Source organism: Propithecus coquereli, unplaced genomic scaffold, assembly GCF_000956105.1.
Source record: "Propithecus coquereli isolate 6110/MARCELLA unplaced genomic scaffold, Pcoq_1.0 Scaffold331, whole genome shotgun sequence".
Classification (NCBI taxonomy): domain Eukaryota; kingdom Metazoa; phylum Chordata; class Mammalia; order Primates; family Indriidae; genus Propithecus; species Propithecus coquereli.
In genome coordinates this window covers 1,499,574-1,516,149 of record NW_012148964.1, presented here as the reverse complement: position 1 = coordinate 1,516,149, position 16,576 = coordinate 1,499,574, and the positions used below count along the sequence as shown (strand labels likewise).

Genomic DNA, 16,576 nt, shown 5'->3' with positions numbered 1-16,576 from the left:
TTTTGGTTTACATACTTTATGCCAGACTCTGGTCATTTAAGTGTGTTAGCTGCAAAAGAGCTTTCTGACATCCGGACATAATTGTACACTTAATCTTTGCTTGAATGTGTGACCTACGGTAGCACCTCACAGCAGCTAGAACATTTGTTCTCTGGAAGCAGAAGGGGAATCAGCAGGCAGATGCCTGAGAGCAGCAGCCTGAGAGAAACACTGACAGTCACAGATGGAAAGACACTGACTTGGAGACATTAAAATGGACTATTTCTAATCTTCTCCTCTTGAAGAGACTGGGGATCCAATGAAAAACATATCCAGTAATAGAAACAGAAAGATGTTATTTTGTGGCTCCCTTATAGGCTAGAGCAAAAGCATAAACCAGTTGGAAAGCATGATTTCTTTCAATCTTTCTAGATTTCTAAAGTAGCTTCTCATATATAGATGCTGGACTAAGTATATTTGGACAATTGTCAGTTTTAAATGATTACATTTAAAAGATAAAGCTCAACAAGTGCTTTTTATTCAGGAAAGAAAAAGTCTAGCTTCTTCCCCCATGTTAATTATTTCTCAGAATTTTTAAATAGGTACTAACCTCTGACCCGTGTTCCTGTGGCGTCAGTCCTTTGAATCCCACCAGCCAGCACCATGGCCACAGCAAGCTTTACTAGATACATCCCAAATACTTGAGGGCACAAGCTGGCCAATATTTCATTCCTTCCTAGGATAGGCAAAAAGATCAGAAGTCACCAATAATTATCAAGAAACCCTAACTGAAATTTCCCTTCCTATCCTAACTGACTCGTGTTCCTATAAACATTCTTTCTGCAATCTGAAATGATCAAGAGGGCAAATTCTAAATGACTAAAAGGAGTAAATAACTTTTTGGTTCTAAAAAGTCCTTTTCTTATTAATGCTATGAGATAAAAAATCTGCTTTTTATTCCTGGGTGCTACTTAACTTTCTATAAGTTTATTATACTTTAGAAGGGATGTAAAGAAAGGAAATCTTTTCTCCCTCATCTCTGACCTATCGGGCCAACACATCATCCCTTAAAGTAACACCGGTTGTACTTTCTGTGTAGTAATTTCAGTAAAATTACTCTTCTGCCTAAATACAAGGGAAGTGTTCAGTCTCAGAAACAATGATTCAGATCATAGGACCCAGTAATCTTTAAACACAGATGTAGTTGTAGCTTATGGAGCTTCTCTAAAAGTAAGAGAAGGAAGAGAAGTAAAATCAATCTACCCTGCAAGTCAATTCAGCATTTCCTCTGGGCAGTATGGTAAATTCTGTTTTATCTGGAATAAAGTTATATGGGTATCAGGTTATTAAGATCATTGCAAACTACAGCCCTAGCAATGTAAGCTAGAGATCTTGAATTCTTCTGATCATGTGTCCTGTTTTCAGAATTATCAAAGAGCTGTCTGAGAATCTGCGTATCTCATCCACATATAAAGTAAGTATTTTATTCAGTCTTTGACCTAACAAATCTACAAAATTCTAACAAGCCATTCATTCCTGAGCATTTCTACAATTTATGGCTCTATACTACACAAAGGCTACTTTTTGTAATGAATCAAAATTGACTCAGTGGCAGCTAAGCTATGGTGATGTGACCTGAGATGGCAGAAATGGTGAAGAAAATATTTTAGTAAAAAAGGAACCAGAAAGAAGATTTAGTAAATCCAGGAAGTCCATTAACTGCCAGAAGGAATCCCTCCCTTTCCTGAGGGAGAAAGCCCAGAGGAAAAAGGTCAGGAATTTAAGCATATAAAAAGACCTGACAGTAAGTAGATAAATTGTGACCAGAATCTAGAAATTACACAGAGAAGGAAAAAAGGAATAGCCCCAATAAGCAGATTTAAGTGTAAGCAACTGACCAGGGAGTAACTCAAGCCAAAGCTGTTAAACAGCCAGCTTTTCTGAGTAAAAGAGAATTCATGACTAATGTGTTGATGGGAAGCATATCCCAATGGTGAAGAGCATAGGCTATGGGGTCATGTCTGGATTCAAATTCTGATACTAGCTGTCTGACCTTGGACAAGTTTCTTAACCTCTCTGCCTCCATTTCCTTATCTGTAAAATGGAGACAGTAGTGGTATCAACATAGAATTGTTAGGATCAAAGAAATTAATAAGTGTACGGCACAAAGAACAAAGAGTACCTGGCACATAGTGGGAACTACTTATTTTATTACCTGTATTACTTGTACTTAATTTCTGATCTCAAGATTTCCTCACACTGAAGTCAACATAAAAGATAGACTATGAAGGTAGGACTAGGGTACCAGAGAAAAACAAAGGGAAAAGGCCATTATCCTAAATTTGTCTAAGTTGAAAAACTTGATTACTTGGATCATGGCAGTAGAAGCTCCCATGGCTGTATCATAGAAGAGAATGCATTAGGGTCAATACTACCCCCGTCTCCACCTCCCTCCTAAATATGTGGTTCTAGACCATGTCAATAATGTGTCAACAGCCTAGTTATCACCTCTTGTGGCATGGCCCTCAGTTATCCCAATGAAGAGAAGCTCTCAGATCTAAGATAATTGAGTCACCCCAGAGTGGGTTCAGATGGCCCAACAGACCCCAACCCATACGTTTGGGTTTCTATCGAGTATCTAAGCACCAGGGTCGAGGGATCCCTGAGGTCACGGCAGATCAGAATAAAGCCCCTAGAGTCAGTCTAGTCAATACCCACAGGATAAAGTCTTCATAAAGCAGGTCAACCTCCAAGAGCAGGGGAAGCAATCTCCAGCTTTAGACTGGCAGAAGAAGATGCCCTGTTGGACACAGCTTCCCACCTTCACCTCTCCTTCCTGCCAACACACAACGTGAAATGGCAAAACACGATGCACTGGTACTGGTCAATAGGAAACTAAGAAGGGAGAAGCCATTTATACTAAAAACAAAAATGTTGCCTCATCTTCTCGTTGTCTTCCTACTTACATTTCTCACAAGGTTGTTATATTTACTTCTTTTATCTAATAAATGGGTCATACAACTGTCTAATTTAAAAAAGCTAGACTGGAATCACCAGCACAAACACTGAAGCTCTGGTTAGAGTACTGTGAGGTGGCCTTCCTTCACCATCGTATGGTAGAGTTGAGGCGTGGCACTGGAACCGATAAGGAATAACCATGCAAGGAAAAGTTACAGATTTTTATAAGGACCTTATCCTAAGAAACCATTTCCAGTCAAAGAATTTATTTAAAAATATATATGACTCTTAACCTTGCTTCATAAAGCCATAATGTAGAGAACTTTTGGTTCTTTCTATATAGATCAAATAAAAGAAAGATCAGGAATGACTACGTATGTGCTATACGCATAAGCAAAAAAAAAAATCCCACAAAGGCAATCCCATATTTAGGTAAATGGAAGCCTTATTTTGTGAAATATCATCTATCTAGTTCAGCATGTGATTTAAGAATAAAGTACTCAATATATTAGATTTGAGGTGAAGTTTATTAGAAATAGTCTATTACTGGCTTCTGTTTATTTTTCTGAGAAGATGCCTCCAAGGAAAAATGAAAACTAGCATTTGAAGACTTAATTGGTGTTTTATACATTTGGGACTTTTCAATAAAAAACACATTACAAACCCAAAGGCTGTGTGAGGTTTTATTCTATGTAATTACACTAAAGTGTCACAGTCAAAATTTTTGCTGTGATGACAAAGCTTACTGCATAGTCTATCCCTCATCATCTCTTTCCTAGTTACTCCCTATTTTAAAATCTTCAGCCAAAATAGGGTGAAGTTATCTTTATTACTGAAAATACATCAGAAGAGAAATAATGGCTTTAATATGACGAGGTTTCCTAATAGGATAAGTTTTGCCTTTTTAAAGAACTGTCTTTTTAATTGATAAAGAAGGTAGGAAACTCAAACTGTTTTTATAGTATACAAGGTGTTTAAAATAATAGTTAGAAATGGAAAATCTACAGGAAAATCTCTAAATAGAAAAGACTATGCCATAAAATGGCTTCAGAGGGAGACTACAGCTAGAGGTACTGACTAATGCTACCCCCTTTGGACTCAGCTGTTGAGTTATGCAGTTTGAAGGCTGTCCCCAAATCATAGACATCATATTTAACTACTGAATGCAATTCCATTAATAATAATCAGCTTTATCCCCTTAATCACAAACCTGCAAAGGGATCACTCTTATAGCATTCCCAAAAATCTGCAAATTCCTTTCGGACCTCCTCATCCATGGGGATCCCTGAGGACTGCTCGTTATTTACTTGTATATAATTGGCTTTCAGGACTATCTCCACTTCACAGCGCACATCTTGCTGAAAGGGCTTCCACCGTTGCATTACAACCCCATAAATAGTGAGGTCATCACCTGGGAAAAAGCACCAAGTGAGTCCAGCAGTAGCATCCTACATGTGGGCACAGACTCACATGACAAAGGACCAGAAATTAGAAATAAATCACTCTCCTACTAGGGTTCAGAATATATACACTCATCCAAAAAACAATTTGGATGCAGAACACCCCAGATTCCCAATTTTGTTTTTCCCCACAGACGCTTGTATAGTGTCTGCACAGTGAAAAGCTGAAGTCAGCAATTTTATTTTTCACAATCTACTACATAATAATCACACCAATTATCCTTCACTAGGAAAATATTAATAGTTTACTGGATATAATTTATTCATCACAGTTACACTGAGTGAAATGTTCATTCTCAGAGTCTCTAACCATTTAGTTCTTATTTAGAGAAGAGAGATGGGAACTGCAGCCAGGTTAAACTATAATCAATTTGGCGTCAGCAAGAGACAACCTTGTGATGACTGACACCTAGGTTTAGTTTCTTACATGTTCATTTTTTACTCACATTTGTTAACATTTTGCTCACTATCCTTTTTTTTTTTTCAATGAACCAAAGAAACAATGAACTAAGAAATTAATGAATACCAGTTCTACTTCAAAGTTCCTTCCCATAAACTATGAGGGCACAAGATACAACCCTACTTGTTCCTTCTTGGTGGTTCCTTCCTACCTGAGGAAACCCTCTCATTCTTGGTAGGCAGAATATTAAACTTCTACAGATTTTCCTATGGGGTCTTGGGTAGTTTATAGGCACATTTACCAAACATTGCCATCTGTGCTTATCATATTATATATTAATACACTGCAATGCATCAGTTAACAAGTATATATGAATGTTTTGCACTTGATATTTTGGTACTTGAGAAAAGGGAGCCAAAAACAAAAAATGAAACAAAAATCATAATCCTACTCCCTCAAAATTTCAATCTTGTTGAACACAGGATATTGGACATGCCCCAAACCCAATCCTGGTATTTATATTTTGCATAACAATGTCTCAGAATTAACAGGCAATTCTTCATTTCCAAGCCTTTGTGGTAAGTATATATTATTTGCTGATGAAAAATGCCTTTCACTTTCTAAATTTCAATGTGTAATGTGTAATCTGCAGAGCTTTTGATTTCGTGAAGAAAAGTGTTCAGTAAATGCAGAATGCATGGAACTGGTGGTGCCAATTCACAGAATAGAGGCACATTTCCAGCTAAAGGCAACTTCACACTAAATGGTAATAAACATACTAAATCAGGGCTTTATATATATTCTGAGATCTTTCCTAAGCCACTCCTTGGATGATTTTCAAAGCCCATTGGGAATAATGATCTTTTACTATATTGTCTGCCCCCAAATTTTTTGATAAAAATGATTGGGGCAACTTTACATGAGCATGTGGAACAGTCCTTTATTATGGTCATTTTAATGGATATTTAGGTTGTTTCTAAACTAGTTAAATGAGGAACTTAAGTTTTAGATAATATCACCCATAAGCAATAATCTAATGTCAATAAGTGGTGATTATGTAGAATACTGAAGTGTGGCCAAGAGTACCAACTCTCATCAGATTTGGAGGTAGATCTCACCTCCACTGCTCACTGGCTATGTGACCTTGGGTAAATTACCTAACTTTCCTGAGCCTGTTTCCTGACCTACAAAATGGGAATTATATTTATATCATAGTGCAATAGGGAGACTATCTATAACACGGAAAGTGTTCAATAAATATTAGTTGTTATTATACTAAACCTAGCAAATGATACCTTTAAAAACCCTTCAATATTTATTGAGTGGCAGATTCATATGATCATCAGAACAATTGTGTGGTACATACGATAGTCCAAGGCAATAGATATTCCCTTTAAACTTTTGTATTTTTCAACAGTAAATATTATAAACAATGTTATTTTCAGGAAGCTAAAATTCTTACTTTTATACAATCCAATCTCTTTGTGCCCTGTATCTTCTGCAGCACATTTACTACCATAGCTGTCCCCAGTCAGACCTATCTCTCATTTCCTGCTGTACTGACATATACCAGCATACAACCTCTAAATTTATTACTCTGCACCAATTGAATTGGGGTTCCTAACTAGGCTCTAAGTTTCTGAAGGTCAAGGATTATACCATTATGTCTTTTGTTTCCCACAGAGGTTTGTAGCTATGGATAAATGAAAAAATAGCTGTTCACACATGCTTTCATCCATCCTTCATTATTAATGTCATTTGAAAGAAAAATAACTTAAGATTTATTTTTCATGCAGAATGAATTCAGTTTAGATGAACTGCGTGAAAACATCTTATTCTCTATCAAAGGATATTTTCATGTTCAGGCTGAGCTCATACAAGCACTGCTTTGCTGATCCAGATATTACATATTTAGGTTAAAATCTAGAGTCCTGTATGAACAAAGTGTTTGTGCCATTTAGCAGGCAATCCGTTAATCAAACCTGTTTTCTCCTTCATGTACTATTTAGACAATTATATGTTAATACAAGTCAGCTGTGTGCAACCTATAAGAGGGCCCTCACCAGAACCCAAACACGCTGGCACCCTGATCTCTGACTTCTAGCCTCCAAAATGAGAAATAAATGTTTGTTGTTTAAGCCACCTAGTCTGTAGTAATTTGTTATAGAAGCCCAAAATGACTAATGCTTGTAAGTTCAATTTCTTCCCAGTCTCCCCAGTGAGGAGAGGAAGAGGGAATGAAATGAATTGAGAGGGGCAAAGGAGAGCTTAGGACTAGTCTGGTGAGCCCGAAGATCAAAACATATTATCTCAGAATGACACTGCAACAACCAGGTTTCTGGAGCCCTCAGATTTTCAGAACAGCTCTGAGGCTCAGAAAGTCTTTCATTTGCCTGGGACATTGCAGATCCTCCAGATCAACTCCCAATGTAAGGCCTAAATCCCCAATGGGGAGCTGTATATCCTCTCTGCTTGACTGTCTATGAGAAAAAGTACTCATCATCATCCAACACCCATGCTGGACACTTGATTATGAGGTAGTGAGTCAAAATCTACCTCTCTGTAGCTTATCCTACTGAAAGCCAATAGTATCTTCTGTAATTATGATTCCATTTCTATATGACAGTCTTCCAACTATTGAAAGTTGGCTGCCATGTCCTTCCTGAGGGCTCTCCATGACAAACACCTACAGTTCTTCATTGAGTATGGTTTCAAGTTTCCTCCCAATTCCAGTGATCAGCCATTGAAAACACGAAGGACCCTCAGAGGACAGCAGACCAAAATCAATGGGACTCCTATCATGGTGTCACCAGCACAGAGCAGAGAGGAATGATCACTTCCTTTCTTCTAGGCACCAACAAGACCTGTAGTAGCATTTGAAAAAGTCACATCCTCTGATTCATTTTATATGACTGCCTATTAAATCCACTAAAATTTTTAAAGTTGCTGTGGTTAAGCTATGGTATACTCAAGAGAGAACTGGATTAGAAGTCAGTGGATCTGGATTCACGTTCCCGTTCTGCCATTTAACTCTTTAAGTGACCTTGCGCAGGTCAGGTTCTTCATCTATAAAACAAGCAGCTGGACTAGCTGTTTGTTGTGTAGCTCCAGCCCAGCTCTCTTTCCTGCTATCACCTCCTGTCTCTATGCCAGTCTCTATTCTCAAGGTGAGCAATTAAGCCTGCATACTTCCTTACTTGGGAAAATAAAAAGTGGCTTTTCCTAATCAATACTTTAGGATCTTGCACACAAGCTAATAAAAGTTTATTCTTACCAGATTTGCAACTGTCTACTAAGTCATCTTCCAGGACAACCTTCATAGATCGTGGAATACTTCCAACAGACAGCCTTTGAACCTAGCAAGGAAAAGAAAACAAATTCTGAGTATGCTTAAATACATACTAAGTATCCAGAAGCCTAGCAGTACTTGAAATTATTGTTTCCACTTCTCTGGTACTATTATATCATACAATTTAATTATGATGGGGATTTAAGTAGCTTTTCTTGAAAACTGTACCTACTATCAGTATAAGAATTCACTAAAACTAGAGTAAAATAAAAGCACCAATATGGAAAATATCTCCATATATAACCTACCCTATGGATGGTAAAAGTAAACATATGCTCCAAATACTAAACATAATGACAAAGTCACTTATCTAGAAAAGAGGGACATTTCTTTCCTGATCTCTAACCAAAAGACATGGGACAAATCACCCAGTCGCCATGATTATTCCTCAGTAACAGAACCCTGGTTTTATTCCATGCAGACATGTGCCCAACGAAAAGACTATATTTCCTGGCTCCCTTGAATGTAGGTGTGGCTATATGACGAAGTTCTGGCCAAATAAGCAAACATGTTGTAGGAGACTTCCAGGGAGACTGCTTAAGTGGTAACTTGGTTAGGTGGTAGCCACTTTTGCCCATCCCTTTTTTCTGTTCTCTAACTACAATATACATGAGATGAAGTTACAGCCACCATCCTGAACAACCATAAGAAGAGAAGCCATGTATTAAGAATGGTGGAATAGAAACACAAGAGTCTGAGTCCTTGACACTTAGCTAGCCTCGGAATGCCTATCTCCTACTCATTTTAAGATGAGAGAAAAAACTCTGCATTTAAGCTGCAAGTAAATGAAAACTAGGCTCACTCTCCTATGTTAAAAAGTGTTTATGTATACCTCATTTGGCACAGCAAATAAAATTGGGCCAAAACTCCAAATCTTGTTCACGCCAATGTTTAACAACCACTTAAACATTAATTAATCTCCTATCCCTTAGTTAAGAACATTTATTTTATTCTATCCCTCAGTTAAGGACAGCTAGGTTGGACTTCTTAAGTATTCCTTTAATCTTAACATAATTATTAAGTCATTCCACAACCTTCTTGTCAATGCTCTACCTAAAAAGGCGACTTGGCCGGGCACGGTGACTCACGCCTGTAATCCTAGCACTCTGGGGGCCGAGTGGGGAGGGCTGCTTGAGCTCAGGAGTTTGAGACCAGCCTGAGCAAGAGCAAGACCCTATCTCTACTACAATTAGAAAAATTAGCCAGGCGTGGTGGCATGTGCCTGTAGACCCAGCTACAGGGGAGGCTGAGGCAGGAGGATCACTTGAGCCCAGGAGTCTGAGGTTGCCGTGAGCTATGATGACACCACTGCACTCTACCCGGGGTGACAGAGAGAGACTCTGTCCCAATCAATCAATCAATCAATAAATAACTAGTACATGGTTTCTAAAGACTATATTCTGGCATATGTGGAACAGTTTCAAGCTTCATATTCTACAAAGCAATGACAACACAAGTCCACTTGTCTCCATTTTATGTTCCCTAATCCTATCAATTTTGCCCACAGCTGAAAAATACTTCTTTAAATTTATCTCATTTATGTGATCATTTACCTGCTCCTGAATTTTGATTTCCTGGTAATCCCTACACCTGGCTGGAGATGAAGACAAGCCTGAGAGGCAAGTGAATTTAGAGGAATCACAGCTTTCCAAGCTGGGACACGAGGATGGTCGGCAGAAGGTGTAATACTGCTCAAAGTCAGCCTTGACCACAAATACATGCTTGCATTTGTTACACATGTAATCCCGCTCAAACTCCAGGACCTTCACCAGACTTGTTCGAATCACTGTCCCAGTGACAGATAAAAAGTGTCCCACATCCTTGGTTCTAGGTATGTGCTCCCTCACCAGCTCAGGACAGACAGGCAAACCTAATGAAGAAACAAACAAACAAAAACAGCATCAACTTATACCTTGGGATTTGACTCCATAGAATATATTCTCATATTTCCTGGGAGAAAAATTATAATCTGAGAAAAAAGACAATTTTGTGTTTTACTTAAGAAAAAATCAGATCAACTCAAGAAAATAATTATTTCAAATAACAATTACCAATGGATTCTTTCTAAACGCACATAGCTGGATGCTATAATAACCAGGATTAAAAAAAGGATTGATTCTCACAAGAGGGCTATCTCAGTATGATCTGAATACTGGATACAATTATAACCACATTTAACAAAGAATATACTGCTGCCTGCCACATAGAAAATCAATTGACAACTCTCTGAGTATACCACAAAGCAAATTGATAAAGAGATGGTAGCATGATGTCCAAAGAGTTTCACAGTGCTAGAAATTTACTGGGTTTTTTGTAGTTAGATTCAGGATTCATTAATACATAAACCTGACAGTGTTTTTAAGCCTTGACTTACCTAGAGGTTTACCCACAGCATCACTTTATCCTTTAAAAACCTCGTGTTTTTCAACATTAAAAAACAGGTAACAGAAAAAATGCAAAACACTAAAGAAAATTCTTATGCGAAATGACCTCTTTCTCAGTTTGGCTACAACGCACCACTGGAGTACAAAGGTGCTAGCTGTGACGGTCAAAGGCTGCCTCCTTACACGTTTATCAGGGTAGCATTTGCTGTGCTGGTTAATGTCCCATGGCCCACTGTCTCCTCCTCAGAATTTAACAGCTCAAAAACCAGGTAAGAATGCACTCTGAAAGCCGATTTATCAGATTTTCCAGCTCATGAGAAATAACCATAATATGTATTATATCTTAAGTTTCTATGGTCATAAGTTTTCTCCCTGTTAATACATCTCCTCTGAAAGCCAAATAATAATAACAATAAGAAGGCAGTTTAGGAAGCATGGGGGGAAAAAGCAAGTTAGTTAGAGTAACTGGATATTTAAGGTGCCAGGCTACATTAACCTGGTTGTTATAGGTTACAAGTCTGCAGAAAGACTTAAATTTTCTCTGTTGGCTGAAGACACTCTCTCTATACACTGTATACTGTATAGACAGACAAGGTGGGCACTGCTAACATTTGCCTTTATGACTCCTTTTTCTAGGCTTCCAAAGCTGACTTGCCCATATTCTAATGGACATATTCTTTATTTATACTAATTCAGATTGCATCCCATTTTGCCACTAAGTGAGTCATGATTTTGGTTCATATCCTAGAATGTTAAGAAACAAGGAGCAACCAAAGTGGGATCTATCTCTCTTGCTTACCTGGCCTTAAATAGAATGTGTATTATGGCAACATAAATTAACACTGCTTGCAGATTCTTAGTTACCTTTCTTTTGCTCCTCACAGGAATACATTTTTAAAAAATTATGATATTCGCGTAGCAAAAAATTACCCTATAAAGTGTATAATCCAGTGATAATCAGTATATTCACAATATTATACAACCATCACCACTACCCAATTCCAGAACATTTTCTTGTACCCAGTAGCAGTCACTCTCCATTCCTCCCTAGCCCTAGCTGCTGGCAACCATTAATCTACTTCTGGTCTTCACTGACTTATCTATTCTGGACATTTCATATATAGATGCTCCTTGACTTACAATGGGATCACATCGTGATAAACCCACTGTAAATAGAAAATGTCCCAAGTTGAAAATGCATTTAATATACTTAACCTAAAAGCACCATAGCTTAGTCTAGCCTACCTTAAACATGCTCAGAATACTTATAATAGCCTACAGTTGAGCAAAATCATCTAACAAAAGCCTATTTTGTAATAAAGTGTTGAATACCTCATATAATTTATGGAATCCTGTTCTGAAAGTGAAAAACAGAATGGTTTATGGGTAAAGTATGGTTTCTACCAAATGTGTATCACTTTTGCACAATCACAGAGTTGAAAAATTTTAAGTTGAACCATGCAGGGATGTCTGAATAGAATCATATAATATGTGGCCTTTTGTGTTTGGCTTCATTCATTCAGCATAATTTTTTCAAAATTCATCCATGTTATAACACATACAGTACTTAGTTCCTTTTTGTGGCGGAATAATATTCCACTGTACAGACAGACCACATATTGTTTATTTGTTTATTCACTGAGGGACATTTGAGTTGTCTTCACTTTTTGGTTATTACAAATAATGCTACTACAAACATTTGTGTGCAAGTTTTTGTTTGAACACCTGCTTTCAATTACCTCCCTCATCTTTCTTGGAAGTAACTATTGGCAGTTTCTGTTTATACTTCAAGAAGCAAATTGGGTTAATCATCACATTTCTCACTGAATATCCTTCTATATACATACAATAAAGAGCACTTACTGAATGCAAACAGAGGAGAACAGAAAAAAAAAAGAACAGGTTAATAAAACATATTAATACAACAATAATTTCTTTCCATCTTTGAAACATTCATTGTCTCTTCCTTGGCCCTAAAGAAGTATCATTTTTGCCTCCCATTTCTACTGCCCTCACCCCAGTTCTGCTTCAGATGCAAACTGAAGTTCAGTAAGACAGAGTGACTTGCCAAGTCTCCCAGCCTAGCGGGTAGTTGTAACTAGGTATCCTATAAATTCTTTTCTTTTCACCACCCCATGCTATGTCTTCCAAGAAATGGTTTCCATGCAATAAACTAATGAAAAACTGTTACACTGCAGTGTCGCTTTTTTCTAAAATTCTCAAGAGTTCTGTAGAAGTCTTAATTCAACTCTATCTACTCTGCTAAAAAAAACCCTCACTTTTAAAACAGAAAGTGAGGGTCAAGAAGTCCTGGAGACAGGAATTCAAGGACATGGCTCTACCACCACAGGTTGCTGACTGCTCCCCTGCAGTTTCTTAAACATTCAGATGCTTCATCTGTCATGTATTCAGTGAAAATTTATTGAGTGCCTGGTAGGTGGAAAGCACAACACTAATCTTGAATAAAAATAATTTCCTAAAATAGTTTTGAAGATCCCTGGGCAGAATCTACCACTTTTTTAATCCTTTGTATTACCAATTCTTTTATTGTTAGTAGTCACAAAAGCTCAAAAAGCTGTTTTGGATTACAATTTTATAAACACACATGGAAATATATAAACATACAAGTGTACTGTTGTCTCTACACATTCTCCCTAGTTTCAGGTGGCATGGCTAATACCCAAGCCCAGAGAACACAATCATTATTCTGCTCTCAAAGAAGTGACCATCAACTACACAACAGATACAAATTTTAAGTATAGATATCGATTATTTCTTAGTGTTCTGAATCCAAAATGTGTTACGTTTGCTCAAAATCTTCCTTGAAAATAACATGGCAATAAAACCCTTAAGTGATTTACCTGATATCCTGGCATGAAGGTTCTGCTTCATGGAAACACCCTCAGGCTGAGAAAGGGACTGGAGAATTGTCAAGGCTGACCTTCGCAGTGCACTATCAAAAATAGTAAGTACTTCATTGGGGAACACGTTGAAGTATTCCCCAATTTCCATGTTGGTCTCAAAAAGGGTCATGGCATTAACCACAACTGGGTAATGAGCATCCTCATCTCTTTCCTTCAAGATTAGAAGAATATCATTCTTATGGTATTCTGAAACGTACGACTCAAACACTTGACCAACGAGTGCAACTTGATCGTTATTCATCTTGAATCTAGGTTACTAAAGAAAAAGAAAGCATCAGATCATTCCTTTGATATTCAAGATTTACACACAATTTAACAAAAAAAAATTGATTATAAATCATCCTGGCTTTTCATTAACCTATAATCACAAAATAATATCTGAATTCAAATCTTAATTAGATACAAATTACCTGTTACTGTCACTTAGTACATGCACTTTAAAAATGAGTGCAGTTAAATCTAAGAATTATGTTGGTACTGATTATCAGAATCCAAAACAGTTCAAAGCATCTCCCATATCTTTTCCCAAAACTTCCTCCTCATTAATCTTGTATTAGTACACAGCATGCACTGAATAAAGTTTCAGTCAACAAAGCATATACAATGGCAGTCCCATAAAATTATCATACTGTATTCTTACTGTAACTTTTCTATGTTTAGATACATTTAGATATACAAATACCTACCACTGTTTTACAGTTGCCTACAATATTCAGTACACTAACATGCTGTACAGATTTGTAGTGTAGAAGCCATAGGCTACACCATATAGCCTAGGTAGGTAGTAGGCTATACCATCTAAGTTTGTACACTCTTTGATGTTTGTACAACACTGAAATTGCCTAATGACACATTTCTCAGAACATATCCCCATTGTTAAGTGATGCATGATGGTATCATAATTTACATAACATACATATGAGGCCCTGCCTTTGACTACCTTTCATACACACACATTTGCTCTCAAGTATAAAATCTTAAACATCAGTCTTCTAGCTGAAGTGGAGTTCTTTGTGAGGGTCCTGGGTCTAGGTTTTGTTCATATAAAGAGCATATTGTTCTTTCTCTCTCTCTCTCTCTCTTTAGTTACACACACTCATTTGTATTCTGCTATGTATTAATAAATGGAACACATACTAATCAAATTGATAGCCAGTTTTAACTTGAATAATTAACAGATTAGCTTTAGAAATTCATATTTGGAGGTGAATACTTTCTCCTCTTACCCTGGGAAAACTACTGGCTTCAACAAAAACAGCTGTCAAGAATGTAAAGAAAATAAACAGTGGAAAGGAAAGGAACATTGAGTCTTTGAATGATAAATAATTAGGACTGAAAATAAATACAACATATACCATTACTCTATCTTATTCCTCTGGCAATCTTTTTTTTTTTTTTTAAAAGAAAGTGTATCTACAGATTAAAAGGGCCTACCCCCATTCTATTTTCATGCATATAGTCGGATAACGAATTACATAAGTATAAACCCAATTCGATGTCCATTTCCCAGTATCTACCATGTACAAGGCACTATGCTGGCAAATGAAAATCTTAGTAAAAGGTGCTCTGTGTCCTCAGAGATCCCAGGGACAGATCAAATGAAATAGTGCTCTAACCAGTAGTAAAAATGCAATATGAATAGGAGCACAAAGGAGAGAGGAATGAAATTTAAATAAGATGACAATCCCAGCAGTGGCACTGGGCAGTTACAAATAAGAAACTCGCATTTGGTTTGGAAAGAGCATTGGAGAATAGGTGTAATTTAATTTGCCTTATTTCATTTACCCATCATTTATTGTACTAGGCTCACCAAATATGAATATTAAAGAAGACTGTCACAAAATTCACAGTTTAGCATCCTAAAAATGTGTTATACATGCCATTTATCAGCAATATTTTGCCTTCTCTGAGAACCTACTAATCTGGAAGATGTGAAAGGTGTAAGGGGGCTATACTACAGTTAGGCCAAGAATCCTGACAACTATAGGACACCAGTGTGAGATTAAAAGATGAGGAAGTGTATATTTAAGAGAATGAGTGAAAATAAATTATGGCCATCATTCCGATAAGTAGTTTGTTTTTGGTTAGGTAATATAAATTCAGCCAAGTGTAAAGCAGAAGTTCCGGGATGGAACTAACCATACAGTATTTCCACGATGTGGCCTCTGCCAAAAAAAATAATCTGGACTCCCAAGAATGACTACAAGAGAATCTCTGAGATTCTCTAAATGCATGTTAAATTTAGAGCCAAATTTAGCAATTTGAAAAACAGCTCCACATAAGAGCAGGAAATGGGTAGCTGCAGAATCCAAGGTTCCAATTAAAGTCGGATTAAATTTTGCCTCGTTATACAAGCAATTTATAGGGTTACATGCAGCATCTTTTATAAAAATAGCATTCTCTTTCAACATCTGCGCAAAACTGACTAATCAACTGTTTTCTAAGTAGTCTGCTAACCCTGTAAACATTCCCATCCAGACACAGACTGGAGGCACTTATTGTTTTGAAAAAGGTCATTCCACAACTTTCAATTTCCCTTCCCTTTTTCTTATTGAACATTTGAGGTCAAAATTATTTTGCGTTACTTTGCCCTCCTGAAGCGTCAAAAAGACGACGGGAAGGTGCCTACCAATACTGGCACCTTGCAGGCGGCCCCTGGGAACCGAGGCGGCCCCGCCCCTCCCGCCGGGAACCGCGCCCCCTCCGCGGGGGGGGGGGCCGAGCGCCGCTCCCCGAGGCCGGCCCCGCCCCGCCGCCCTTCCCCCGCGGGAGCGCGCAGTCTCCGCGCCTTCTGCCCGGCCGCTAGGCTGCTGCACTGGCGCCCGGGAAACGTGGACTCGACTCGTTTTTGGAGGGCGCTTTCCAAACTTCCTTTCTGATTCAGAGGGTCTCTGCACGTAGCCCCTGCCCTACGACACCTCGGCAGGTCTCTGACACTTCCCGGGCTCTGCTCTCGGCAGCTCCCTCGCCTGACCGGTCCCGGAGTTGAATAGTTTTTGAACTAACCAGTCGTGGGCGAGACTTGGGACGAAGTGCAGGAGAAACAAGTAGCCGTGAAACGAGGCAGTGGCTGTCACTTACTGGCTGACACGCAGTGTCAGAAATCGCCGAAGACGCGCTGC

General features: G+C 38.1%; 1 protein-coding gene across 1 annotated transcript in view; it reads right to left on the bottom strand.

The window, feature by feature from the left end:
* MCM9 (minichromosome maintenance complex component 9) overlaps positions 1-13,695 on the bottom strand; it is an 80,998-nt gene extending 67,303 nt beyond the window's left edge. The window contains exons 1-5 of the mRNA XM_012650544.1: positions 13,392-13,695; positions 9,700-10,016; positions 8,072-8,153; positions 4,148-4,348; positions 590-715 (exon numbers count right to left, since the gene is read on the bottom strand). Of these exons, the coding sequence (XP_012505998.1) occupies positions 590-715; positions 4,148-4,348; positions 8,072-8,153; positions 9,700-10,016; positions 13,392-13,695 (1,030 nt within the window). The remainder of the gene's footprint in view (positions 1-589; positions 716-4,147; positions 4,349-8,071; positions 8,154-9,699; positions 10,017-13,391) is intronic.
* Positions 13,696-16,576: the final 2,881 nt, after the last annotated feature.